The sequence below is a fragment of the Mycteria americana genome, chromosome 1 (assembly GCF_035582795.1).
Source record: "Mycteria americana isolate JAX WOST 10 ecotype Jacksonville Zoo and Gardens chromosome 1, USCA_MyAme_1.0, whole genome shotgun sequence".
Lineage (NCBI taxonomy): Eukaryota > Metazoa > Chordata > Aves > Ciconiiformes > Ciconiidae > Mycteria > Mycteria americana.
In genome coordinates, this window is record NC_134365.1 from 180,070,119 (window position 1) to 180,096,994 (window position 26,876).

Here is a 26,876-nt window from a genome sequence, read left to right on the forward strand (position 1 = left end):
TACTTTGTTCTTTGCTGGCAAAGCATTGATATGACATTTGTAAACGTTGCCAGATGAATCGGTGGCCTGGGTTTGGTACATAATTCAGAACTTCAGTTTTTCAAGCCCTCTGAAGCGGCAGCCAGCATTGAAGCCAAGGTTTAATATCATTAGTGTATTAATTTATGTCAGTGGTTGAGTCTATTTTTTTTTTACCGCATTTCACAGAAAATCTCCTACCACCAGCAATTGATCAAACATGACAAGCTCCCTCTTGGCTATTGCCCGTGATACGGGCTACTTAACTCCTGTATTCCTTCCCAGAATGGAAACTGCGGCTTTTGGCGAAATAAAGGAGCTTCTGTTTCTTCTGCCGCTGTCAGAAATGGAAATTCAGCGCAATCTTTTCATCAGCTTGAAATGCCAGATCAGATTAAAAGCCCCGATGCCAAGAGGAGGGCATCTGATGCGCTGCTTTGAACTGCGGTTCTTAATGCTCTTCGGGCCACCACTTTGTAGCAGCACCTCCACCTTCCTGTTACTGCCCTCACTAGAGCCGTGCTGAAGTGTCAGATCATTAACCCAGGCTGAGGTCTTCTGGAAAGAGCCCCACCAGGGTGAATTCAAGCCTGCTACAGGGCTGCCAGGCTAAGAGGGTTACCTCAAGGAGGAAAGCACACCGGCGGGGATGTAAACTGAAACTCACGGGGCGCATACAGACTACTCGGCGGTCACATAAATTGGACGTTGGGACCTCTCTGTTGGGGAGAGTGCGTGGCTTTCAGGTCAGCTCAGTCCCTCCTATCCACCAGACTTGGACTTTTCAACGGGGTGTAGTAGTTACAGCATATGCACTCGTGGGAGTAGCCGACGAGTAGGGCTAATTAGCAGGGCTAATTAACATTGGCATACTCTCCACGGGCTGTAAAAGCAGCCAGGATCTGGCAGCCCCAGAGAGCAGAGCCCCTGAATCACTCACTGATGTCTTGATCTTGGACATCTTAAAGGTTGCGATAACTAAGCTGGGCGCGAGTAACAGAGCCCATCACGGCTGGCAGCCTGAGGAATCAACCGCCATCCCACTCGGACACGGTCTCGTTACTAAACCTTCCCTGCATTTCACACGCATGTGGAGAGCCTGATATGAAGTGTGTTGTTGTCATAATGAAATCATGGGGAATCAGATGGAAAAATGTGTGTTTGAGCACTTAAAGCTAGACTTGTAGACCACAAAACAGACTTCACAAGTAGAGGTCAAGGTGGCACCAATTAAGACAAGATTATATTTAATGGAGAGTCACCTGGATTGAATTAAGTGCATTTTCTTGGACCTAGCAGGCTGGAATCAGGATAAACAAACTGCTCCAGAATTCCTAGGTGACCTTCTAATAATTATGACCAAATTTGAGTTTCAAGTCTTCAGAGTCCCCAAATTCTCTTTTATATAAGAACACACATTGCTACTCGGGAGGTCTGTTTGTTGTGATGAACACAGCATAAAATAAATCCCTCACACACAATACTGCAGGTGGAGGCTGCAAAGCAGTTTCTCCAACCACTAGAGCTAATGGGCCTCCAGTGTAAAACACATTTTTGTAACTCCCTTTCTTCAGACCTTCTTTTGTTGTGAGAAACACAATGCCAAAAGAACTTAATGGCTTTGTTTTCCAGTCCATAAACTGCTGACATGTTACTGGTGTTGTGGTTAAGCATACATGGTAAGTCCACCAGAGTTCAAGCTCGTGCTACAGTCAAGCATCGGGGCCACTGCTTCTCTTTTTGTTGCAAGCTTTGTTGTTGTTGCACGTTTAAAATATGAAACCGTACCTCTGCATGCAAACACAGAATAAAACCATGATAAATACACTTCTCAGTCTTGCAGGTTCAATCTGTGGCTTCTTTGTCCTTGTCGTGGTTTAGCCCCAGTCAGCAACTAAGCTCCACACAGCCGCTCGCTCACTCCCCCTGCAGTGGGATGGGGGAGAGAATCGGAAGGGTAAAAGTGAGAAAACTTGAGGGTTGAGATAAAGACAGTTTAATAGGGAAAGCAAAAGCCGCACATGCAAGCAAAGCAAAGCAAGGAATTAATTCACTCCTTCCCATGGGCAGGCAGGTGTTCAGCCATCTCCAGGAAAGCAGGGCTCCATCATGCCTAATGGTTACTTGGGAAGACAAACGCCATCACTCTGAATGTCCCCCCCTTCCTTCTTCTTCCCCCAGTTTTCTATCCTGGGCATGACGCCATATGGTATGGAATAGCCCTTTGGTCAGTTGGGGTCAGCTGTCCCAGCTGTGTCCCCTCCCAACTTCTTGTGCACCCCCAGCCTCCTCACTGGTGGGGTGGGGTGAGGAGCAGAAAAGGCCTTGACTCTGTGTCAGCACTGCTCAGCAGTAACGAAAACACCCCTGTGTTATCAGCGCTGTTCCCAGCACAAATCCAAAACATAGCCCCATACTAGCTACTGTGGAGAAAATTAACTCTATCCCAGCCAAAACCAGCAGACCACCCCTTACGCAGAGAGGATGCCCAGGAGAGGAACAGAAAGTTGTACAATTAGGCTGAATCTAATTCCTGTTTGTTTGCCAGTCTTGGACTGCATAATCTACTCATTCACATTAAGATGAGCATCGGTCAACCATTTTTTACCACAAGAGTTTCTTTTGAAAATGTGTTGATTCACTGAGCTCCACTTATCCAGCCAAGACATTTCAATACCTACTTAATGAGCCCATGAAGGTTTTCACATCCCTAATGGGTATCAATTATTTGGACCCTATGAATCCCTGGCAGCTTCTTAGTGAATACACTCTTGTCAACTATCACCATTTTCTGTTAGCAGTGAAAACAAGAAAAGCTCAGTATCTCCAGGCAGATGCAGAGAAGGCTTCCTTAAATCTCATTAGAAATGTCTAAAATTCATGGTTTCAGTTAAAACTGGACTAGAACACAATTTCAAATAAGAAAACATTCCTTGTGGACCTAAAGTCATTTCATACAGGCTTTTCAAGAGTTAGCCCAACTTCCAATCTCTTAAGAAACTTAAAACACCTGTCATAAAAAGAAATCAATGTCACTCTTGTAGTATTTGCTTCACTTGATGTTGATTTGAACCTTTAAGCCTGTGGTTCACGGTCTTGCCCACTAGGTTTAGAAATACTGTTTTTATACTACAAAAGAATGGGAAGACTTAGATTTTCACATGGGATACAAAATACTTGGTCTTTCTCTAATAAAGCTGGAGATAAATCTGCTACAATTAACACTTCAGATAAGACTGTACAAGTTTTTGAAATATGTCTTTCTGTATTTGTTTAGTTTGAATCTTGGGGGTAGGGAACCATATTTTAAAAGAGGAGAAATACACCAGCATCAATAATTTGTTACAAAGCTTGCAAAGACATTTCTAAAAGCCTTTATGTGGGACATACAGATAAAGGTGTAATGAAGGTATAAATGGTTATGTTTGGCACCATCTGATTCAGTGTTTCACAGTCTAATTATTTCCAAATCTTGGTGCTGCCACTGTCCTCTTTCCCCTTAACCCTGACCCCTAGGATCACTGTATAATCATCCTTCACCCTCATCTCAGCCCCGGGGTTATTGATACTGCCCTGTGTCCTTTCATCCTTTTTCCTGACTTCATATCCCACTTCTGTCTTAATCCTTGGTTCCTGCTACAGGTGCCTTACCACCTCTTCTTACTGCCATCGCCTCTTTCTTCTCCCTCCAGCCCCACCACCTTTAATTCCTACCTCTGCTAGGTAGGAATTAAAGACAACAACCTCAGACAGACCCAGCTGAATCTCTATAACACCGGGCCTGCACAAAGGCCAGAAAACCTGCCGACTTGGGCTAACAAGTGTGGTGTGAGACTTGCCTCCCCAGGCGGGAACCAGTGACTTGTGTTATCTGGTGGTGCTTTTTGTGGTTGGGAGTAATGCAGCCGTTTGCAAAAGGATGCTGAGAAACCCTGAGTTCTGCATCCTGTGCTCCTCCCACATATAAAAGCACCAGCTCAGACTCTAGCTACTATATTATTATCATCATAACGAAATATATTACATGAGAGTTATTAAATACTTCCCATCCAGGTCCTTTGTGAACTTTAATTAAGCTTAGAGTGTCGCACGCAGATGCCACTGCAGTCAGCATAGCATGTGTACTCCAACGATAAGACATGTGTTAGACATTATGCACAGGGAACAAGATGCGTTTGACGGCCTTTGGCTTTGGCATGAAGTGAGCCAAACAGCTCCAAATCTGCTACTTTATACAAATTGACTCTGGAAGAAAACCATGAGATTCTGAGGCAGATCTGGGACACGGATAAGTCTTCCGCCCCAAGTGACAGGGGACTCCCTGGAGACGTCTAGGAACAGGAATCAGTGATTCATGTTTTAGGGGAGATTCACCTTGAGCGCACACCACAATGTTACCGTTTCTGTCTGTGCCGCTTCCTGCCGCTCATGCTCATTATTTTTGCTAAACAGGTTAAATGATCAATCGCTCAGCACCAAACTGGGCGGTAACCATGCTACCCTCTCCAGTGGGAGTGTGTGAGGGACTCCAAAGCCTCTGCTCCTCCAGGAGAAGGGTCATCCGGGGCTCCGGGGAGCCTTCCCGCCCGCCAGCCTTTAATAGGGGCTGGCACCAAGCAGTGTGGACATGGGGCAGCCTTCACCGCATGCCTTCGGGACCAGGGTCTGCACCCCAGCCACCTGCACCCCAGCACCCCAGCTGAGCTGCGGAGACAGGCTTTCAATCTACCAGCAGCAGCCCAAATCAGAACTAGAAAAGGAATAACAAAGAAAAAAAATTGGGTTTCATATGTTTATTAAGTCCTTCCTGCCTCCTACAGCAAGGTGTCACCTTCCACTGTGTCTTTGACAAGTGGCTATCTATCTCCTGGGTATCATCACCACTCCTGTGAGTTATGGCCAGTGAACCAACTTCTGGTGACTACTGCTCTGAGCTGAATTCAAGCTCAAAATTGCTGGCAATGCTGTCCCTACTTCCCACCCACAACCTCCCTGCTAGGATAGTCAAGGAAATTTTTTGAGCCCTGAAACCTTAAAGTTTATGGGTATGGAGCCATCAATGTGAATCAAACTAAAGCTGTCAGTCCCAAAGGGCCACATTAGTTTTCCCACAAAAAACCATGACTGTAGCACTTCTGTCCCACACTTGGCAGGTTATTAATTTATTTTAATTTGCAGCAACCGTGACTGAGTTACATTCATCTTCCCAGATGTTGTTAGGGATGAAAGCTCAAGGAATAAGCCTTTTCTGCTGTTGATGTACTGTGTGCCAAACCTCATCTTGAGCCCCTGGCTCCCGCTGTACTTTTCTTGTGTCTGTACTGCTGCTTTGTGATAAATGGAACTTGCAGAATCACACGTACCGTGGTACAGGAACAAGCATCTTGTCTGGGGAGTGGTCAGTGCCGGAGGCTAGAAACTTGGGTTGTGTGTACCTCTGTGGAGGCTCATGTAATACCTACGGCAAAGTTATTATAACTAAAGCAAAGGTGCTGAGGCTTTGATTACAAATGTCAAACGAAACGGGAAACAAAGCAAGGCTGACGAAGGAAAAGGGCTCCGTCCCCACATTCTCCCCCCCCGCCTCATCACAACAGGCTGCTTTTCTTCCTTTGTTTTATTTGCTCTAAAAGCCTTTGCAGTCTTCCCTTCTTGGCACATTTGTAGAGTCCTGGGAAGCTCAGAGTTTACTCTCAGTTACACTGAAAAGCCCCAGATGGTATAAATGACCATTTGTAAATAAATGAATAATCAGAACCAAAAAGCTCTGCGGAAACCCTCTACCAGCCTTTTCTAATTTTTTATAAAATGCCTCAGAAACAGATTGCATACTTCACCAGCCGACTGAAACAGACGCGTTACCAATTTGCGCATATGGAGATCAATATCGTTTCGGCTAATCCCAGGTTTTCCAGCACCATGAAGCTCCTTCCTCCACGCTGCGTCCCCCTGGTATGGCCGAGGCTAAAACCTCTGCTTCATGCCCCTGCTGTCCCCTGGGGCTCTGCGTCTTCCTCGTCTGCCTCCGTCCGTGCCTGGGTGCTGTGGTGACGCTGCTGCGTGCACGACCCCGGGCTGTCTGGGTGACCTGGTGTCCCTATTTGGGGGGGCCATGTTGTCCCCTACCAGCTGCACTTTGCAGCCTGGGCTTGGGCTGGGCTCATGCTGCCTGTGGGGAAGATGAGAACAGGTCAGGGCTTTGGGGCACTCCTTGAAGCACCCCTTGAAGCACCAGCTCAGGTGTGGGGGACAGGCACAGAAGGAGCCTGGGCATTCGTTTCCTCCCCTTGGCCTTTTGGTTCTAACATCTTAAAATAAAGGGCTTCAAAACTGCTATGCAGCTTTTGCATAGTTACGTGGACACCTGGCTCCTAAGATATTCCCAGCAATGCTCCTGGTGCCCACAGGCATGAATTCGTAGAGGTACCCCAACCACCTTTAGAAAGAGCTAGTCAGTACATACATGCATATATACATACAGTGCATGCACGAGTATCTGTATATATATGTACGTATGTATGTATGTACTAAGATATATATATATATATACTTGCATGCCTATACGTGCTACCAGTCAGACCTCTGACGTCAGTGTAGCCATAGCTGGTATTTAAGAACAGATGAGGAAGGAAAGCGGCTTTATCTGCCGGATAAAGCAATAGCTGGGGAACAGTTGCATCCCGTTCCTGCAGCAGCCAGCCCTCTCTTCGGGCGGCTCCGACACGTTTCCACCAGGCTGTGGAGGCAGGAGAGGAAGCTGTTTCCCAGGAAATCCCCTGCCGTCCTGGCCTCGGCCACACACAGATGGGCTCCGTGCCATCCCGGCGATGAAGCAATGTCGGAGCGCTTCTATCCCAAGTCTGCCAGTTCCTCGGACATGGTGACTCGTGGTTGCATCAGCCAGGGCCGGATTTGCCTCTGTTGAAATGAAAGAGCACGGCAGGATGGCCACGCTCGTGCTGGTGAAAAGCGTTGACATTTTTCTGCCTCAAAATCAGACCCAGCGTGTTAGCGAAGGTGCTACAATGGCTATTTTATTTATACTATTTGCAGTAGTTTCTTTTCTACATACACGACGTATTTAATGAATGTATTTAACGATACTTCTTTTCCAGCCAGAGACTGCTGGACGGAGACAGAAAACTCCTTTCCAGAGCTGCAGGTTTCCTTGTTTTCATTCAGTACCCAGTGACGGTGTTCAGCCATCATGGGTGCCGCGTACGCTATGCCGCACGTGTCACATTTATGATCCTGTTGATCACAGGAGAGGGAAATTTAATAACTCCTTACAGACTGCATACCAGAGCCTCTTCATGGCATTGCATTAGTACGAAACACAGAGAAGAGCCCATAATAAATGTTACAAGGGGAAATACCTTCGACTGATAAGGAGCTGAGCTGATGACAAATCACAAAAGCCTCCAGTGAACCCCTCCGGAGCAGATAACCTTGAGACGTACCTGTATATAAAGATTAAACAGCAACCCGAGCTCAGCAGAGATTTATAGAGCTTTGCAAGTGTCTTGGTTTCGCTGTTTGCTTTTGTAGTCCTTTCTGGATTTTATTGTTAGTTTCTGTCTGTTAATATTCTGTACAGGCCCAAAAAATACAGGCATAGAGAAGTCACCCCAGAAAAAAAAAAGAATGTATTTGAAATATTTTACAAGGAGATTTTACAGATCAATATCCCCAGCGAATGAGAACGATAACCAGGAAAGAGCACAGTACACCTGTGAGCGAGGTTGTGCAAAGATGTAAACAAAAACACGAAGGATAAAATATATTGACATATTTGAGCTTACTGGCTAAATCTGGTTATTCATTCCTCCGTAAGTGGCAGCCCTAGTTATTATGGGCTATATATTTTTGCTAAGACAAATATGTGAGGCAGTAAATGCCTTCGTTAGTATGCTTCAACAGGAAGGGTAGTGGCTACTGCTGCTATTCGGGGCCTCTCAGGGAAAAAAAGGGTAAAAAAATTGTGGCCAGTTATGGACTGGGTCGAAATGAGGGAGGCCATTCTGCCTAATGGCTAAAGCGACAGAGTAGGGACCTGAAATGGTTCGGGACTATTCTGAACATCAGGAAACACTTTTTACTGTGAGGGTGACTGAGCCCTGGCACAGGTTGCCCAGAGAGGCCGTGGAGTCTCTATCCTTGGAGATATTCAGGAGCCATCTGGACATGGTCCTGGGCAACTGGCCCTAGGTGGCCCTGTTTGAGCAGTGGGGTTGGACCAGATGACCTCCAGAGTCCTTCCAACCTCAACCATTCTATGATTCTGTCATTTCTTGCTCAACTACTGAGTCACTCCAGCTTCAGTAGATTGCTTTTGGTTCTTCGTCTGTTACAAGGGTCTAACTTTGCCCGATTCGCAAGGATGGGAGGGTTGGTAAGGGACATGTTTCCACCGTGTGCACCACAGGATTACGGAAGAGACCGCTTACGTCCAGGAGCAGTCTGCCCCACGGGGCTGGCTCCTCTTTGGAAAGGACAAGTACTCAGTGACCACCAAAATTTGGCTCCCCTAGCCTCACCCTTTCAACTCCCAACCAAAACCTCACGCCACCAGGTCACAGCGCAGCACGCTGGAGCACAGCGAGCAGGTCTTTCAGCCAAACCTCCCGTACGGTTGTGCTTCCCTGCTGCAGGCTGGCGAGCGGCAATAGCATCGTAAACCCACGGGTGAAAGTCTGCACCGCCAGAGCTCTGTCCGGGAGGCAGGCGGTCTCCCCAGGTTCAAGGACGATGCCAATGCGATTATTTCTGCACGTAGAGAGGGGACTGTGCTTATCTGATCCAGCAACTCAACGTGCAAAGTTGAAGGTGGTTACCAGTGGCCGCTCCTCGTCACCCTCGCAGAGAGCCAGACGTGCCGCGTACGGTGTACGAAACACCGCGCGCCGACTTTTCACTCCAAAGGGACCGTTCAGTAACAAAGGAAAAACAAGGAGGGGAGGGATTAGATGACAACTGAGCTGTTGTTTGTGCAAGTGGAAGAAATAACTTTTCAGGAACAGACCATGGGTCAGGGCAGTGGACGATGTGGGCGTTCGCTGGAGAAGTCAGACTAAACAGGCAGCGATGCGTTTTATACTTATGGCACTGTTGGGAGAAAAAATGATATTAAACATACGCAGGACACTGAGGAAGAACAAACAGCTTATTGTGTGGAAAGCAAACGTGCTTTGGAAGGGCCAGTAGGACTATCTGATTTTAAAATTCATCAGCGTTTTGAGAGATTCAAGATCTGTTCTAGCACGGCTTTGGTTTAGACACATCTCTCGATAAGGCTCAGAGGTCTCCAAATCAAATCACTTTACTTGTCTCTCTTCTGAGAGACTCTTGTCTCTCAAATCAATCACTTGATTCTTGTATCTAATAAAAACCATGTAACACTGTGTTTTTTATTAGATAAATGATCATACTGGTTAAAAGCAAGCGGATGGAAATGCAAGGGAAAGGGAAAATCCACATTTAAGGAGAAACTTGACCATGAGGGCCAAAGTGCAGCTCCAAGCCTGTGGCTTGGTATCCACCGTTGTCCTACAGACCCGCTCAAACACAAAGGAAGCTTTTTTGTGGAACGGTCAGGCACGAGGGAGAAGCCCACGGGCCTCGAAACGTCCCTAGGAGCAATCGCAAAGACCAACCCTCTTCAACTGAGAATGAAGCTGATGTTTCCAGTGCACCATTGCCCCCCTTCCGTAGCTGTCCCTCTACTTTACAGGCAGACTGGAGGAATCCCCTCTCAGCTGCCTGGGTGTCTTAGGCGTGCTGCACATTAACCGTGCCGGCTTCCCTACACACAGGGAAAGGAGAGAGGAAGAAGCAGACAGCGACAGACACACAAGTCCATTTTAAAGTACTTTGGGAACTCGGATTATATAGTAATGCAAAATATTTTTATATCATCCCAGGACATTTTTGTTTATACTGCTGAGTGCTATTTTATTTGTTCCAGCTTTGCCACAGATGCACAAACACTGTGAAAGGAGAAAGAATGTCTACTCTATATGATGGCTTTTAAAAAATCAGAAAAGCAAGTAAAATCCATTTCTTAAGCAAACATTCCATTAAAAAATCACTATATGTTTATAGAAAAGATTTTTTAACAAAGGTTTAATTTAAAAAAGTTAATAACTGGGTATTCCAGCAAGTTTGAGTCATCCACAGTAATAATTAGGGGTTTTGTTCCATACAAAATGCTTTATTTAGCCTTCATGCCTCCATTCAGATAATTATACAAATGCATACATTTAAAGGTTTAAACTCTATTTCAATTCACAGCTCAATTCATAGGAAAGTTGAATACAGAAAAGCAATGCACCAACAAAATATGTCTGAGACACCATTAAAAACGATAACACTTGTTCATTTAAATCTTTGAGAACAGACTGGAATAATCATCCTCTGACAGAATTTCATTAGGGGACTCCCTTTACATTATCATAGGGCAAAAATCACCATTTTACAGTAAGAGGGAAAAAAGCTCTGAGTATATTTACAATACATACACTATACATAAATACAAGAACAACACTTACATAATATTAATAAACTTATAACATAGGTGTTGCCTAAACACTACATAGTATATAAATGCAGAGGAAACTATTGGGAAATTAGATCTTCAGATGATTACTTTTATTTTTGAAGAAAAGTAATTTTTGCATTTAAAAGCTTTTGGAAAGAAGGCAAAAGAAAAGACTTAAGAAACTAATAGGTTTGCTTGCTAGCACTGGTATTTTTATTCCTTTTAAGTGTAGGACCTCTATTGACACTATTATCGCTATGGGGTTACCGATAATGACCCTCCCTTTTGCATCTTATCTAGGAAAAAGACTGAGGTGCCGTACATACTAATTCCATTGCTGTGAAGCTTCAGTCCCAAATTAATCACTTTGCAAACTAAGGGATGTTTTTGTATTTTTACACAGGAGGATCAAATGAACACTCGTTGGTACATGCAATGGTAACGACCTGATTAGAAGGAACGATTTGGGGCCAAATGCAACCCCATCCTTAGGATTTCATTCAACTAATGCCATAGGGGAATTTGCTTCATCCATAAGTGACTTGGCCAAGAATGCTATTTTTCATTATTGTTGTTTCTTCCTAAACACAGCTGAAAGAACTTTCCAATTTAATGGTATTTCTGACCCCACATGTTGATAGCAGTGTCCAAATCTCTCTTTCACTTAAGTGTATGAATGTGTGTGTCTGTGTGTGTGGGTTGAAGGTCTTAAGGCTGATGGTGCATGAAACTTAAGTAATTCATTACTATCTCTGTGTATATTCTATAGCAAGTGCAAATGGGAGATAAAACTTTTTAGGGACAGACAGCAGGTCAGGAGAGCATACTGTGTAGGTGTTCAGCGGAGAACTTACATTGCCAAGGAAGCAATGTATAGGACGATAAGGAAAGAAATAAACTGTGGGGGTTTTTAAATGAAAAATAAGATGCAAGTGTACCAGTGAAAAATAGTTTGAAACCAGAAATGACAACATGAACTCTGAATTGTGACAAAGAATAGTTCAGCCGTGAAGATTATGGCTCAAACTGTCCTTCCAAAGAAGCTCTTTACATCTAGAAAGGCAGGAACAGGGGGAAAAGCAGTATCTGAACATACTTCTGTATTTCGTGGTTCATGCTTATGACAATACATCGAAGGCACCACCTGTGGTCCCCCACCAGACACTGAACGATTGTTTTTTAAATGCAGAGGTCACAGCATGGAGCAAGGCTTAGCAAGACAATGTGTGAACCACCACTCACCTCTTCTTTTAGAACTGACAGCATCTTGGTTCACTGAAACTTTTGAGACTGAGCTGGGGAAGATGTTGCAGGTCACACATACGGACAATAGGACCTCAAATGATATTTTCAATTCTTATTTTCATAATAGCTAAAATCCACATTCTGCTTGTCTGGAGGACTGAACAACTGTGTATTGAATAATCTGAAAATTACTAAAAGGACAACTCAGTTTATTTCATAATTTAAAGTCAGTAAGCACAAGCTGCTATAGAGATATGCTGGCAAGTCAGTAAAATTGAGAAAAAACCAATTCTGTACTTGTTTTTCAGAAAGAAGGAAAAAAAGCCTGGCTCATTTTGGGATGGTGAAGACAAGGTGCCCTTTCCTATGCAAGAACTAACACATGCAGGGCTGGAGTCAGCCAGCCCTCCCAACACTGCACATTTCTAAGGGTGCCTCCTTGTAGTGTTGCTGCTCCAGAACAAAGAACCAAACCCTCCTCTCCAACAACGGCTGAGGTATGAGGTAAGAAAGCAATGTTTCCTTTGTCCTTCTGATGACACATTCCCTGGTGCCCTCCTAAAATCCCCAGCATGAATTGAGTTCTTTTATGTGCTTAATATCTGGAGATTAAGGTCAGGATGACAGACTAAGTATATGCACGTTCTGATGGGCTTATTTCCACCGGTGGCTAACATTTAAAAATAAGTTGTTGCTAAACTAGCGGTCTTGTCACATTATTAACCGACGTGCATAAACGTCTAGTTTTTACATGCGAGTCCATGTGCTTTTTTTTTTTGTGCACCTGCGCTTTCGTCTCTATACGAGCGTCTTCGTGCACACCCAATCCTGCCTCAGTGAATAAGAACTGAATGCCCATCCTCCCGCTCCAGCAGCAACCCACCGATGGCAGCAAAAATCTAGGCAAAATCTGGAATTTTTCAAATACAAAATTCTGCCTGGATAAATGACAGGTACAAATTTAGAGGATGGAAAGCAATCTTCCTTGGCAAAGGTATTAGGACAACCAGTTACATTTTGATCTCCAATAAATTCAGTTTTAGAAACAGAAGAAGCAAGAGGGATGACATTACACTGCTATTTTAAGAATCCATTAGGAGCAGGTTTTTTTTTTTTTTTACAGAAACCTACCAGATTTAAAAAAAAAAAATAATTGAGAAAAAAAAGAGTGGAAGAGTCACAGCTGGCCATTTTCCTGTAAGATTAATTAGTCTATTGACACAAATGTTTAGGCCACCCAATATAAAAATCTCCTTACTCTATTTTAGGAATATCAACTTCTTATTTGCTATTCAAATAGTGTCTAGATTGACAGTCCCCAATTTTTCACTCATTTGTCCCCCAAAGAAAGAAAAGTGATATATTTTGTCCACTCCTGAAGTCAACCAGTTCTAAGATGATATTAAATACTATGAACATTACATGACAAATAGAAAGGAGACATAAGGTGAACTCTGTGTTTCCAGAGTTCGATGCAGAGGATTTTTCAAGAGAATCCCCACTCTACCATATACCCTAAAAAAGCTCCATTGGGCTTATTGCTGGTTTTTGGATTATTCACTAGAGAATACCCTGGATACATGGGCACATCAGACATCAATTAGGAAGAAAACCCCTAAAACACGGCTTGACAATGACCTCCATTCACACCTACTGAGAATCGATATGGATATGAGTCATTTGTAAGCTAAGAGTCATTTTCTTCTTACCAAGTATATGACAGACGTTATCTGAGAAAATAACTAAAACCTCTAACACAATATCTCAACATGTGAATATACAAATGGCACTTTGTGTTTGTTTCTGTGCTGCATTATTGTTCTCCAAGTAAAATTTCATTTTCACCTTACTGTTAACAGAATCCCGTAAGTTATTGCTGTGTAAAAGTATAGGAACATCCCATCAGTTCTAATTACAGGCACTTTCTGTTTCATCTTTTAAAATAGATTTTAGGCTACCTTGCTCAAGTGTATGTGCATTTTAAATGTCACAACTGTCCTGCTACAATTGATTTTGTTGACATGCTACTGCACCTAGAAGACTAAACTCCCCTGGAATCAGCAAAGAGCAGCTGCCTGTTTCAACTCTGCAACCTTTATTCAAGATGCATTGTAGTCAGGGAAATACAAGAAGAAATAAAATCAAATGAGACTTCGCTGTTACTGTATCTGCAGTTCACTGTGAAATGCCAGAAGAAAAAAAAAACAACACAAAAACCCAAAACCTTTCATATGGTTTTCATTTTGATTAAGTGTTTTTTTCATTTATTCAGTCAAAGACATTCTGAGTGTTGACTTACTCGACGTTGAAGGACTCAATACGACTTCGCTATATCGCACGCGATCTGCGAAACAGCAAAGAAGTGGCCACTCCATTTTGCAGAGAAAACATGCTCTGACAAAACAGAATAATTTACCTCTTACGTTTTGTGTTCAAGCTTTGCAAGGCATCATCTTACCATTTTTCCTGGTGAAAACTAAAGGATTTTTAAAAATGTACTTCATTTAACCTATTTACACCCCATGTAAAATTGTGAGTTTGAAAATACTTTTCCACTAGCACATATATTACAGAATATTTAAACTGTTACAAGTATAGTAAAATACTTTCAATGTATTTTGATTTCTAAAGATGCAGTATCCTTATAGTTACATTTTTGTACTAAAACCTGATTTACTGAGAAAATTGATCAGAATTTAAGCATTTTTAAGGTACCAATGGGCTTGACTTCACAAGCATACATTACACAGCAACTGTTACGCTACAGCGGAACTGTGAAAATATAAAAATCTTTAAATTTCTTTGTGCACTTCTCCAGTTATAAATCACAGGCAAAGGCATAATACAATAATATGAGCTGGTTTCTTAAGAAGGTAGTATTTTCTTTTACAGTGTTTATTTCCAATTCTTCTTTTTCTGATTTTTTTTTTTAATAAACTTTTTTATTACCTGCACATGGGTGGAGGCATGTGGAAGTGCTGCGGTTTATATGCACGGGTGAATGGACGAGCATGCGGGAGTAGGGCGGATTTACTGAACGATCTTTAGACTTGTCTGCTGTGGAAGATGCAGTTTCACACACTGACCTTTCCAAACCAAACTTCAAACTAAAATATAAGCAGGATATTAATGGTGAAACTCACTCCGATTTTGAGGTACCCACCTTCAATAAAGGAGAAAGAGATTTTTTCCATTAAACAGCATTTATTATCAGAAGATAAATTTATAAATGGCAACTAGCATACATTTTCAATGTGGCTAATGGAAAATGAGACTTATGATCACTGTTATTCCCATTATTAAAGGGGAGAAAGGTTGTCCAGCTATTTGTCCATGCTCTGCACTGTGAGTTTACCCCAAACATCAACATCACTGATGTCATTTTTAACACTGTTAATTTTGTTATACATTACTCCAGCAAATAATCATATATACAAGCCAGTCTAAATCTATTTAATTAATTGTGTAAGCATGATAGAGAATAAGGAATACTGCATCTTCATCCCCAAGTATAAACTGCTGTTGCAATGAGCCAATTTTACAGTGCTGAATAAAACAGGTGCTCAAAAAATAATGACAATTTAAAATTTAAAAAGTTCTGTATCAAAGCTGCTTGCTCGTTACGTTTTCCTATAATGCTGGCTACTGAGATTTCCTGACGAATCCACTGGATCCTTTTGGAAACATTTGAAATCTGACACTTTGTGGCATAGCTTCCCTTGTAAGCCGTAATGGGTACAGTGGATATTACCCATCCTTTACTCCCACTTAAAAGCATAAATTTCTGTCTTTCTGAAAGAATGGGACACTGTGTATGTGTGTCTCCCAACTGTTCAGTTAAGATGGACTTACTGTGTTGTGTCAAGACGAGATCTGGTATTTCTGCATGCTACATATGATGTAAGCCCTTGCCACAGTTATGAGATGTCAAGGACCTGCGGTGGGATACCAGGATTTTTGAGGAAACTATGCTGGAGCAATCGCCCTCAGTCTTTGCACAAGCACAGAAGTTTGGCAGGTCTGAACCACAGCCACTGATGAAAGGACACCCTGAGAATCTGGGGGACATCAGCTCCCTCCCTCTAAACACCCTCCTCTCATAGAGTAACTTCTCTTAAAATATTTCTGAAGGGGAGAACAAACCAGGAAACAACCTCATAGAGTATTTGGGGCCAAAGCCTGCCGGCGCTGGTACGAATGAGAAATTTGCCAAGAACCATACTGGGCACTTGAAACCCAGTGGTGGACTACTGCTGGTTGTGTAAGTTGTCTAGAGGTAACAGCAGCACGAAAAGCCCTTACATGTGTGCTGGACAGGTTGAGGATATACCTCCTGCCTAGGAAATAAGAAAATTTAGCATACACTCCTTTACCTTTTGGCTTCATTCTGTTACCATTGACATGCTCTGTGCCTGTGTCCCTTGGCGTGAGTGCTGCTTTATCCCTGTATCACTTTGGGGTTCCTTGAATAAAACCAGACCCTCTTTCTGTTGCAGTGTTTCCTATGCATAAAGTAAGAGGAAACCAGTTGAAAGACAAGGGATTCACACAGACCAACCTCGGCCTTGGGAGATGAGCCTCGCCAGGGTCTGTGATACATATGCTCCTCCCCGGGGCAGTTCAGAGCTGAATGCTGAAATTTAAGGCCTCTCAATTTCTCTCGGCGTAGTTTTTCTGTCTTCATTGACTACAGAGGAAGCCCAAAGAGGACACTGGTCTCTCCCAGCTATACCCTGCATTGGTGAATAACATCAGAAACAATCTCTCTCACTGCTCCTCTTGTACACTAGCGGAATGGCCTTAAGACCTTCTGGTCAAATAAAGTTCATTTTCTATGGGAGAAAAAAATCACAGATTCAGAAAGAAATTTTGTATGCCGTCGGTTCTTCAACTGAATTACTGCTATTCAAGTAATTAGTCAGTAAAATGTTCTTGGGCAGGAAAATAATTTTATCAATTGACTTCTACCTGACCTGACTTCTTTCCCTAAACACTGAGAATGACAGATCCATTTAAGGGGATGATATTGAAGTACATAAAAGACAGACCTCAGCTGTAATCCATGAACCATCTCACACACAACACTGACAACCAGTTTTTTAAACCAACAGCAGTAATGCTGCTGGTAAAGACCCAGTTCTGCTGCCCCGCAATGCCTCATGACCTATCCAAAAGCCCTGATCCGCGGGCTTTTCATGCTTTGCATGGACACTTAGCACCTCTGCTTCATTCCTGATTTGGAGCCGGATACTAAAACGTTGCTGAATTTTGTGAAAGTTGATTACCAACACAGTCAATGAGAAATGATAGAGGCATTTTGCCCACAATGGCTGCGAATAATTTGTCTTGGGTTTCTCTGCTGACCACTTGGCAGAGGAGAGCCTGAGCTTTAACAGTATTGAAGTTCTTCTTCCAGAGAGCTGATAAACTATCTGGTACCGGGGAATATTAAGAACGTATTTAAAGACAACCAAACTCTGGGGCCTGTGAATGCTGTTATGAAGTATTATCCCAGTCATATTAATCCTCAATTAACTGTAATTGCTTTAAGTATTTGTATGGGTACTATGTGCTGGTTTTTCTTTAAGATTACTTCGATTTCAGAATCCCCTCAACATTACTATGGTTACTTGAGGAATCAGAAATTAATTCAGACTGGTCAAACATTTAAAAATGAACAAGTGGCATCACAAGTTTAATCTGTGCAATTCCTGGAACCAAATATTCATAATTAAATGCATTGCAAAAGACCTTATGTATACATCTTTTATCTCTAAGCTATAAAAATCTCAACACTTAAAAAATCTTGCCAAGCCTCCTCTTTGTCAAATTTAGCTGAATAGGCAGATCCTTGTGAGGAAAGAAAACAGAAAAAACCTGTTCTGTTTGCATGAACAACTGATGGCTAAGAGTTTCTCTCTTTCCTACATAATTCAATTAATACAAATTGGTTCACAACCATAGGACTGTATGGGAATGATCAAGAATTTCCTTTTATTTAATCTGAAAAGGCTTGGATTGAAAATCCCAGCAGGGGCAGCCACTGGTACCCATATAAAGGGCCATTTATATCATAGTAGACAGCTGGCAAAATCTTGTTATTCCCTAACTCCCAGGGAGAAACCTAATGTCTTGCAGAGCACCACTGCAGAACCATTTTGCCTTCCTACTTATGGTTCATCCACTGACTCCTCAATAATCAGCTCTTTCCTTTATCTATCTTGCTTTCCAGACACAAGTATTATGTTGAAGGAAATGAAAGTACTTAATTGTGGTACCTAGAGCAGGTCAGTGAAACCACCAGGAAGATTAACTTAAATGATCTTACGTGCTATTTCTGCATACCCTCCCTTCTGTTGGTGTGGAATAAATTATTGTCTCGAGAGCCATTTTACTCATTATTGCTTTTTCTCTGCAAGAGATGCAGCCATTTCTTCTCTGTTTTGTTTGTTGGTACATTCAATTCCATTTCATGAATGGCTACACCACTAACCTTGGTACCAGCGAGTATAAGATCTGACTACTTCCTTGTGTTCAAGCACTGGTCGTGGGGAAGAGGATACCTGCATGAAAGAAAACTGCACTTTGAGAATGGGGTAGTAGTTTTTAGACGGGCTCTTTCTATACAAATCAGAAAACGGTTCTAAGTAAGTCCATGGTAAAATACAGATACTTAATATTGTACTTTCAGCAGAGATGCTGCTGCCCCTTGTTTATTTTACAGACTTCAACAACAACAACAACAACAAAAGAAAAGAAAGGAAAAAAAAAAGATAAAAGAAAAAGGTTAAATGGCTGGTGTCCTCTAGGGCATAATGACAAATTGTGGTACAATATTAAAATGCCGCCATCATTATTGCAAAAGTCTGCTCAAGTGACCCTTCAGCTCCAACAGCGGGACCTCTCCAGCAGAATCTTCTTGCCTACTCACACGCAGCTTGTCTGTAGCACAGCTCGGGCGTAATGCTGACACCGGCCAGATGGTATTCAAAACAAGGGGAAAAGATGGGTTAATAAAGATCTAGCGGTCTTGCTCTCATCATCATCATCATCATCATCATCATCATCATCAACATCATCATCCTTGGTTTGTCGTATCTAATCCTCCAATCAGCAGTGATTTTTCAGGAACAAAACGTCCGACAGCTGAGAAAACATACAAGCTATAAACATTTTTTGTCAAAGGACGCAGCATGTAAAATAATGCCCATTCCTGTTAGCATTTTGGCTGCTATTTCCCAGGTGATTGTGATGACACTTTCAGGGGGTAGCCATGCTGAGGGGCAGACGGGGTTAACTTCAGATGGCGAGGAGAAGAGTGGCACTTCTTTTCCTGCTATTTTTTTAAATTTCTGTTATTATTTTCTGTTATGGACATCAGGGAAAGCCCTGCCTGTTAACACTGTAGAGGGGGATTCAGCCCTGCTGAATTCACTCCGGGTAGTTAAGAGACCCAGCTCTTAAACTCGGCTGGAACAGGTAGCGTTTCTCAAACCAGCATGTGCCTGCGGCGGTGGAGCGCCAAGTGATCTGAGCGGGAAAAGCTGCGGTCACAGTCTGCACACTTGAATGGCTTCACTCCCGTGTGCTTGCGGTAATGCCTCGTCAGTTCGTCGGAGCGAGCAAACTTCCAGGTGCAGCCTTCCCAGGTACATTTGTAGGGTTTTTCTCCTGGGAGAGACAAAAGAAAGAGGGGAAGGGGGAAAAACAGGTGGTGACTTTCCCCTTGTTGCTCTTAATCCCCGCAACCCCCTCTGCACGCTTCCCATGAACACCCACTGCCTAGGGGTTGCTTCAGCCCAAATTACACAATTACGAGGTACTGAATCTGCTGAATATAAGGAAAGGGTCTTGAGATTTATCATTCCTGTGGCATTCACATGACTAAGAAAATCAACAGGATTAAGGCAACAATATAGATCCTACCTTGCAGGGGTGATGCGGGGATTAACATGAGGACAAAGGGCTGTGTAATTATTCTCATGATTACCGTACGAGTTTGCTACCCTCATCTCGGCAGGCTACACTTTCTCCCAAAATGGCCAGATTACCCGATATTTCAGCAATTTATCACAGGCTGCCACAGACTTCCAATTATTTTTATGAAGTTTATGAAGGTTTCAAATTATTTGTGTAAACACCACTGCAGGACATTTCTTAGCAAGCTGGTAAAAATGAACTACCATTTCCCAATTAAACATAAAAATTCAATCTGCAAAACATCCTCTTTATTTATTGCACTTACTTTCAGTAAAATTAATTTTGCATGTAAGATGTTACCAGGAACGGTGCACAATTTTTAAATGTACTCAGCCATGGGACTTCCACAACGCTGTTGATAAATACCCATTTACTTCAATGAGATCAGACTTGGGCTAAGCGTAGATTTTTGGAAAATCCCGCTCCCTGCTTTTTAAGGTAAGCATGGTGCATACACCATGTCCTGTGTCGTATCACGTCAGAGGAGAAGATTAATACAGCAAATCTGGATTCTGTGCTTTCATAAAGCAAACTGTTATAAAACCCCATTTTTGCCACGTTTGTAGGCAAAATGTGATTTGTGATATCTATCACCAGCCCTCGACGTCTACATGTTAAATGCTCTTGGCAGTAACCTTGATCCCACAGTTGAGCATGCACCAAAACTGAGGAAGGGAAACTGTGTGAGGTCCGTATGTACCTTCCTTTGGTGTGTCAAAAATGGTTTTTTTACGTCCCCTTCTGAAACCAGCTAATCACAACCAGGACAACAAAAGAGCATCTCTGCAACAACTGTTTCCTTCGTCAGGCACAATCATTCCTCAGTTATTTATTATCTCTTATGAATCACAAGCAGCTTGCAAGAAACTGTTTCAACTGCATGAACCAGTGACGCAACACTTGCTTTGTCGTAGGCAGCACCTCCCTCCGTGCGTCTCTTCAAAAGTCAATAAATGCTTTGCAGAGAGCCCTCGGTTTCCAAAGAAAATTCCCAAGTAAGAATATCATCACAAAGTTCAAACAGCCCTGAAAAGTCCAGCTGAAATGGCCATGGGTGCCTCTCTAAGGAAATTGGACGCTGTACAGGCACGTCAGCAGGGTTGTCAGCAACATTTGAGCTCCTTGGGCTGGTACCTTCTGTGCACCATCTGGGCTGTGCTCAGTTTTGATGTCAGACGGGGGTGGGAAACAGTTGCTGTGAGGAGAACCCAACAATCCAGGCTCTGAGGTGACCATAGCCCATAGCTGCACCAGCAGCAACTTACCCTAGATAATTTTACAGTCTTCAGCCAAGCACAAAGCACCAAATAGTGTTCATTGCCCCTGGGCAGCCGCAGCGTTGGGCGCCTGGAATCCGGCAGCTGCCGCGAGCTGCATGGCACAAACTACACAGCAGATGGTGGGTTGCCCGCTCTTGCCAATGACAAAGTGCTACAAAACGTGTTCAGATTCACCACCGAACTGTCTTACATACATACCCTTGCCACAAACAGTTGGTGCAGAGCACCGGACAAATATAGCAGTCTCCCCATTTCACTTGGCAGGTCTATCCTAATGGTCTCGTCACACCGCATCGACAATTTCCAAGCAGAGTGCTTGCCCTGTCCATCCTCAATGTACTTTAAAACTCTCTTTTTGTTTAGACTCTGGATACTGCCCTGGTTGGTTTCTTTGACCACAGAGACTTCCAGACCAAAACCAGGAGGCATTTCCTAAGCTTTGGATTCTTATTTAGAAGCATCTGAAATTCTAAGTCTCTCCCTGCCCCGAGATCCTTCCCCTGCAACGGCCTCTTTGGTACACAAATCCCAGCTCTTCTTTCCCTTGGCAGAAGACAAATGGAGAACCTGATGCAGGGAGGGATGGTTGGTGAAAGAGAAATACCAGAAATAGGTTGTTCGTCCATTAAAACAGTATCACTTCTGGTAAGAAATAAAAGTCAGCTGATGGAAGGACGTGAGCGCGGGTCACTCGGCTGGAGTTCCCAGGTGTTGCTTCCAGCCTCCCTCCTCAATGAGTCCTGCTTACCCAGCCCCTATAGAGCTATGTGAGAGAGACAGGACTAACCACATTCCTCTCAAGCTATTTACACCACTGAAGGAAAATCGCTCTTACAAGCTCACCCTAAGAAGACCTTTCATTATTTTCAATTAAATATATGTGTATAGCATAAGAAAGAAAAAAACAGGCAAAGTAGCACTACTCTGAAGACATTCACTCACGTGCACCTTAAAAAAGCCACTGTAAATAAAACTGTGAAAGATACAATTTTTCATTAAGATTAATCAACAACATTTTACGCAAACCTCATTTTTAGGGGAAGAATAATAATACTACTTTTCTGTTAAACACCCACATTATCTGTGGATGGACAGGTGCTGGAAAAAAATTGTTCTTCCTCCTAGGCAATACGATATTAACTGTTAGCCTTTTGTTTGGTAACATCCCAGACATGAAGAGTGACCACTGAGTCCATAAGAACTACAGTAAAAAATGGAAGATCCAGGAGTTCAAAGGATGGAGAAAGGACCAGCAGGAGCAGAACTGCTAGAGGATGGGAAGCTGGTGTCAGATATCACACACCAGCTTTGGCTGATGAGCTTGGGCACTCACAGCTGAAATTCTCAGGACAATCAACAGAGAGAAGCAGGACCTCAGCAGGGCAACCCAGACAGCGGTGAGTGAGGAGGTGGACAAAAGTAGTTGGTTAACTGGAAGAAACTAGCCCCAGTGCTTATCTATATATTGCCGTTTCAAGACTGGATTGCAGTGGAGTTGAAGTCAAATACTCAACCATTTTGACTCAGACACTTCTGCCTCTCTGCAAGCACTTGCACTTAAGTGTCTAAGAAACTCTCGGGTTCAAAGTGTGAGCATGTTTTGGCTCCTTCGATGGCTTGGCAGCCACCGAAGCATGGACGGCAGAGTTACTGTCATGCACCCAGACACTCGAATTTTCATTCAGCTCTAAGGAGCAAAAGCAGGCGGTGTGAGTCTTGCCCAGGGTAGTGGAAACATGGGAATGAAGGAGAAGACAAAACAGTGGACAGTTTTTGGAAAATGGTAGTAGAGCGAGCTGCAGAAAGAGACTGAGAACCTGCAGCAGTTAACACAAGGAGAAAAAGAAAACTGGAGAAAGACAAACCCCTGTTAGTTAGTTCAACCTTCTGAATCTGTAAGGTTTCAGACTTACAGAAGCTATCCATTTAAAAATAAATGCCTGAAGCTGTGAACATTTCCATGGGAGCCGACCCTCTACTTTTGCACCTGTCCTTGAGAGCTCTATTGTTTTGTCCCGAAACCCAACAAAAAGATCCCAAGAGAATTTGCATTCTGAAGCTATTCTGCAGCTCTGTTTTGCAAGGCATGGACAGTGAACAGTATGCCATGACAGGCATTTACACGGATCAAGAGGGACCCTGGAGCATGAAAAAGTTCTTCTAGACAGTTCCCTGTATAAAATGAATATTTTCTATTGTTTGAGGAAGTTAATTATGAAGTTTTAAAGGTATGACTCAATGCCCCAAATGGAACTAGTCATTTTTTTAATCTTCTGTTAACAAAACATCTATTTCTAAGAGCCCTCCAAAACCTTGCCTTTTGTAGTCCAGATGCCACAATCCAAATTAGTTTAATTACTTTTACCATATTATTTTTCCTACCCTACCATGACTCCTCTCACTTAAGCACTTAAGAACATAGTTACAAAGGTTACTCATTAAATCTCCCTAAACTCAAGCAAACAATGAATTAATAATGCTGAATAATGACCACTGTTTAGCCAATCCTTCCAAAATTTTCCACCCTCCCCACAGCCCAACATCTGTCTTCCCATATCCTTATTCATGTACCCTAATATCCGGAAGATCATTCACCCACAGAAATAAATCTCTCTCAAACTTTTACTTTACAACCTGATGACATTCACATATTCCTTAAAAAAAACCCCCATGTGGGTACCAGCAGGAGACCATGCCATGTAACAGCTGACGGGTCAAGGGTCTGTTCTGCCCCGGGCAGAACTTCCCATGTGGTATGTTCCTCAGCAATTACCCTCTGCCCATCAACTATCTGGTATCATGGTATTTGATGCCAGATGCTTCAAAGACAGGCACCACAAAACCGCCATGTAAATAGTTATGCGTTATTCTGCCAGTGGGGAAACTGCTCTGGAGCTCCAGGAAACAGAGCCGGGCTTACGTTCCCTAGGCAAGGAACTTTATTTACTGCAATTGCAGATGCCCTATGTACTCCCTGCACGCTTGCAGTTCGTTTCATTTGTGTATCATTTAAGCTTCATTTATTCATCAGTTTAGCAGGCTCTTGGCAACCATGTCATAAGTAACGATGAAGTAACGCCGTCTACTACTAGGACAGAAAACATCCCAGTGATCAAGTTCTAAACCAATTTCTTCCTCTGGCATAAACTCACCTCCCTCTCTGGTGTTACAGCTGAGTGCCATGTCCCTTCTTATTTGTGTCCCCTTCAGACGGTCCCATCTATCCCATTTTTATGCACATGTAATTCTCACCAGGACTCCGAGTTATTACATCACTTCTCTGTAGCCCCTTCTTGCAACAGTATTCAGCATTTTCAAATACCGGTAACATTTTTGTTCCAAATAAGAGTCAACTAGAAAATACACGTAACAGACTGTTCAGGGGTACAGGCTTAGGCACATAGTCAGTTTTTTTTGTATTTAAGCTTTCATCACCCTGTGAAAGAGTCACAAGCTGAAATTCCACTTCTGAGAAGGACAAAGTTAGAAAAGCACTTGGAAATGAAACTTGGTTTATAGTTTTGTTGTGGTTTAGCCCCAGTCGGCAATTAAGCACCACCCAGCTGCTCGCTCACCCTCCCCCCTGGTGGGATGAGGGAGAGAATCGGAAGAGCAAAAGTAAGAAAACTTGTGGGTTGAGATAAAAACAGTTTAATAATTGGGAAAAAAATAATATTAGTAATAAATTGTAATGAAAAGGAAAACAACGAGAGAGAGAGGAACAAAATCCAGGAGAAAAAACAAGTGATGCAACTGCTCACCAGCCGCTGACCGACGCCCAGCCCGTCCCCGAGCAGCGATCGCTGCTCCCCGGCCAACTCCCCCCAGTTTCTATGCTGAGCATGACGCCATATGGTATGGAATAGCCCTTTGGCCAGTTGGGGTCAGCTGTCCTGGCTGTGCCCCCTCCCAGCTTCTTGTGCACCTGGCAGAGCATGGGAAGCTGAAAAGTCCTTGACCAGTGTAAATATTACTTAGCAACAACTAAAACATCAGTGTGTTATCACATTATTCTCATACTAAATCCAAAACACAGCACCCTACCAGCTACTAGGAAGAAAACTAACTCTATCCCAGCCACAACCAGGACCAGTTTCCAAACTGGGAGGGTGGGAGCATAGGGAAGATGCTGTCCCTCGCTCCATTCACAAAATACAATGGTTTTGAGTCAAACTTGCACGGTTTAATAGGCGGCACCTGCCCAGCCGTGCTATCTACAGCTGTATATTTAATACACTCAGTTTCTACTGCCATTACTCTTGGAGGAGTATTCCCCACATAAAACCAGAGTGAAGTTCTAAGGATTTAGCCCATAGCAAGCTGAAAGAAAACAAATAATCCAGCACGCATGCCTCTGCCTATGTTTGAGGATGTTAAATTTTCTAGTCAAAGTCAACAGATCTGCAGCTTTGCAGGGTTGAGGACATCTCCTGGTGATTCCTGGCTGGGTTTCTGCTACAGGATATTATGCAATATATATAAGGTGTAGTATTTATGTCAGCTGGTTTCAGCTCCCACATAAACACCAGAAGCATTCTGAAACATATGGGACAGTCACACTGCACCCATACTGATAGGACTCTGGAAGGGGAAATCATAAATTGAAAACCACAAACGATGGCTAATTAGATTTTGCATTTCTACTAAAAATAAGCAATTTCAGGCAGAAAAGAATCTTTTTACAGCAAAAGCACTACCTGATAATGAGCAGCCTCAGGCACTCCCAGAGGAAGAGGGCAGCTTAGCTTTTAGACACAGGGGAAAGGGAAAAATGACAAGTCTTACGTTTTGTGTGATATTTTTATTAGTATAATTTTTTAATGAAAAAACATCAGAGCACTTATAAAGCACTTTCCAGCTTCAAAGTGCCTTATAAAGCTTTTTTAAAAATGTAATCCTTCATAGAAGTCTGTCTTCGTAATAGCACTGTGTAACAAATATCGTGTCCATTCTGCAGGTAGGAAAACCAACACTGAGCATCAGCAACCTTCCCAAAACTGCAGAGAAAGTGAACAGCAATGCTATGACTCACATATTAGGAACACCTTACTTTCTGTAATGAAACTGCTAGATCTTGGTTTCATCCCTTTAAAGGTTGAAATATTTTCAATCATTTTGATGCAAAAATCCAATTCAATTATTTAGATGTCTTTCTAAAGGTCATTTGGGATCTCTGTTTCCAAGTTACTGATTCACTATATCTCTTTGGTGAACATAGTGAATTTGACTTTTGTGTTTCAGTATTGTCAAAATATGCAAATAAAATATCTTTCTGGGAAGAGACTGAAGTTTCAGATCAGTTGAGCAAGATTGGGAAAACAATTTCTATGAGCAGAACAGGAACATACTGTGCTGCCTGTGACACGTCTTGAAATTCAGGTTTTTTATTCCTTGTTCTCAGTCTGACTTAGGCAAAGCACAGGGATATGGTTTCTCCATGTGAAAACTGGGAACAAAACAATTTCTTCAATTCAAAAATACAGTGACAACCTCCACTCTAAAGCAAGAGACAGAACTTCATCACACTTTTGGCAGCTCTCGAACCAATTATTTACAAGCTCCACTTCTGGTAATTCAGGTGCAAGTCCTTTTCCCACATCACAACACACAACTATCTTTCCATTTCACTGCACTGCTGAGCTTGGGTCCTCTTTGTCATCCTGGCCCTTCTTCTCACTCCCTCTGCAAGACCAGTACTAGTTCAGCAACCTTATCTCTTTCCTTCTCCTGCTATTGTCCCACATGCCCCTCTTGGTCTACAGCTACCTCGGTTTGCTGCTATTTTAATACAAATCCCAGCAAAAAAAGCCTTTGTG

At 42.9% G+C, this 26,876-nt stretch overlaps 1 protein-coding gene across 19 annotated transcripts in view; it reads right to left on the reverse strand.

Annotated features, from left to right (window-relative positions):
• Window positions 1-10,154: 10,154 nt before the first annotated feature.
• The window catches only part of KLF12 (KLF transcription factor 12), a 263,394-nt gene continuing 246,672 nt past the window's right edge, over window positions 10,155-26,876 (reverse strand). For 15 of the 19 annotated variants that reach the window (XM_075527304.1, XM_075527373.1, XM_075527355.1 and 12 more), the window contains one exon: window positions 10,156-19,471. In XM_075527304.1, coding sequence (XP_075383419.1) covers window positions 19,290-19,471 — 182 coding nt within the window. In that variant the 3' untranslated portion in view covers window positions 10,156-19,289. Of the gene's footprint in view, window positions 19,472-26,876 lie in introns of all 19 variants that reach the window. The other 4 variants (XM_075527297.1, XM_075527434.1, XM_075527445.1 and 1 more) reach the window with 1 other exon arrangement.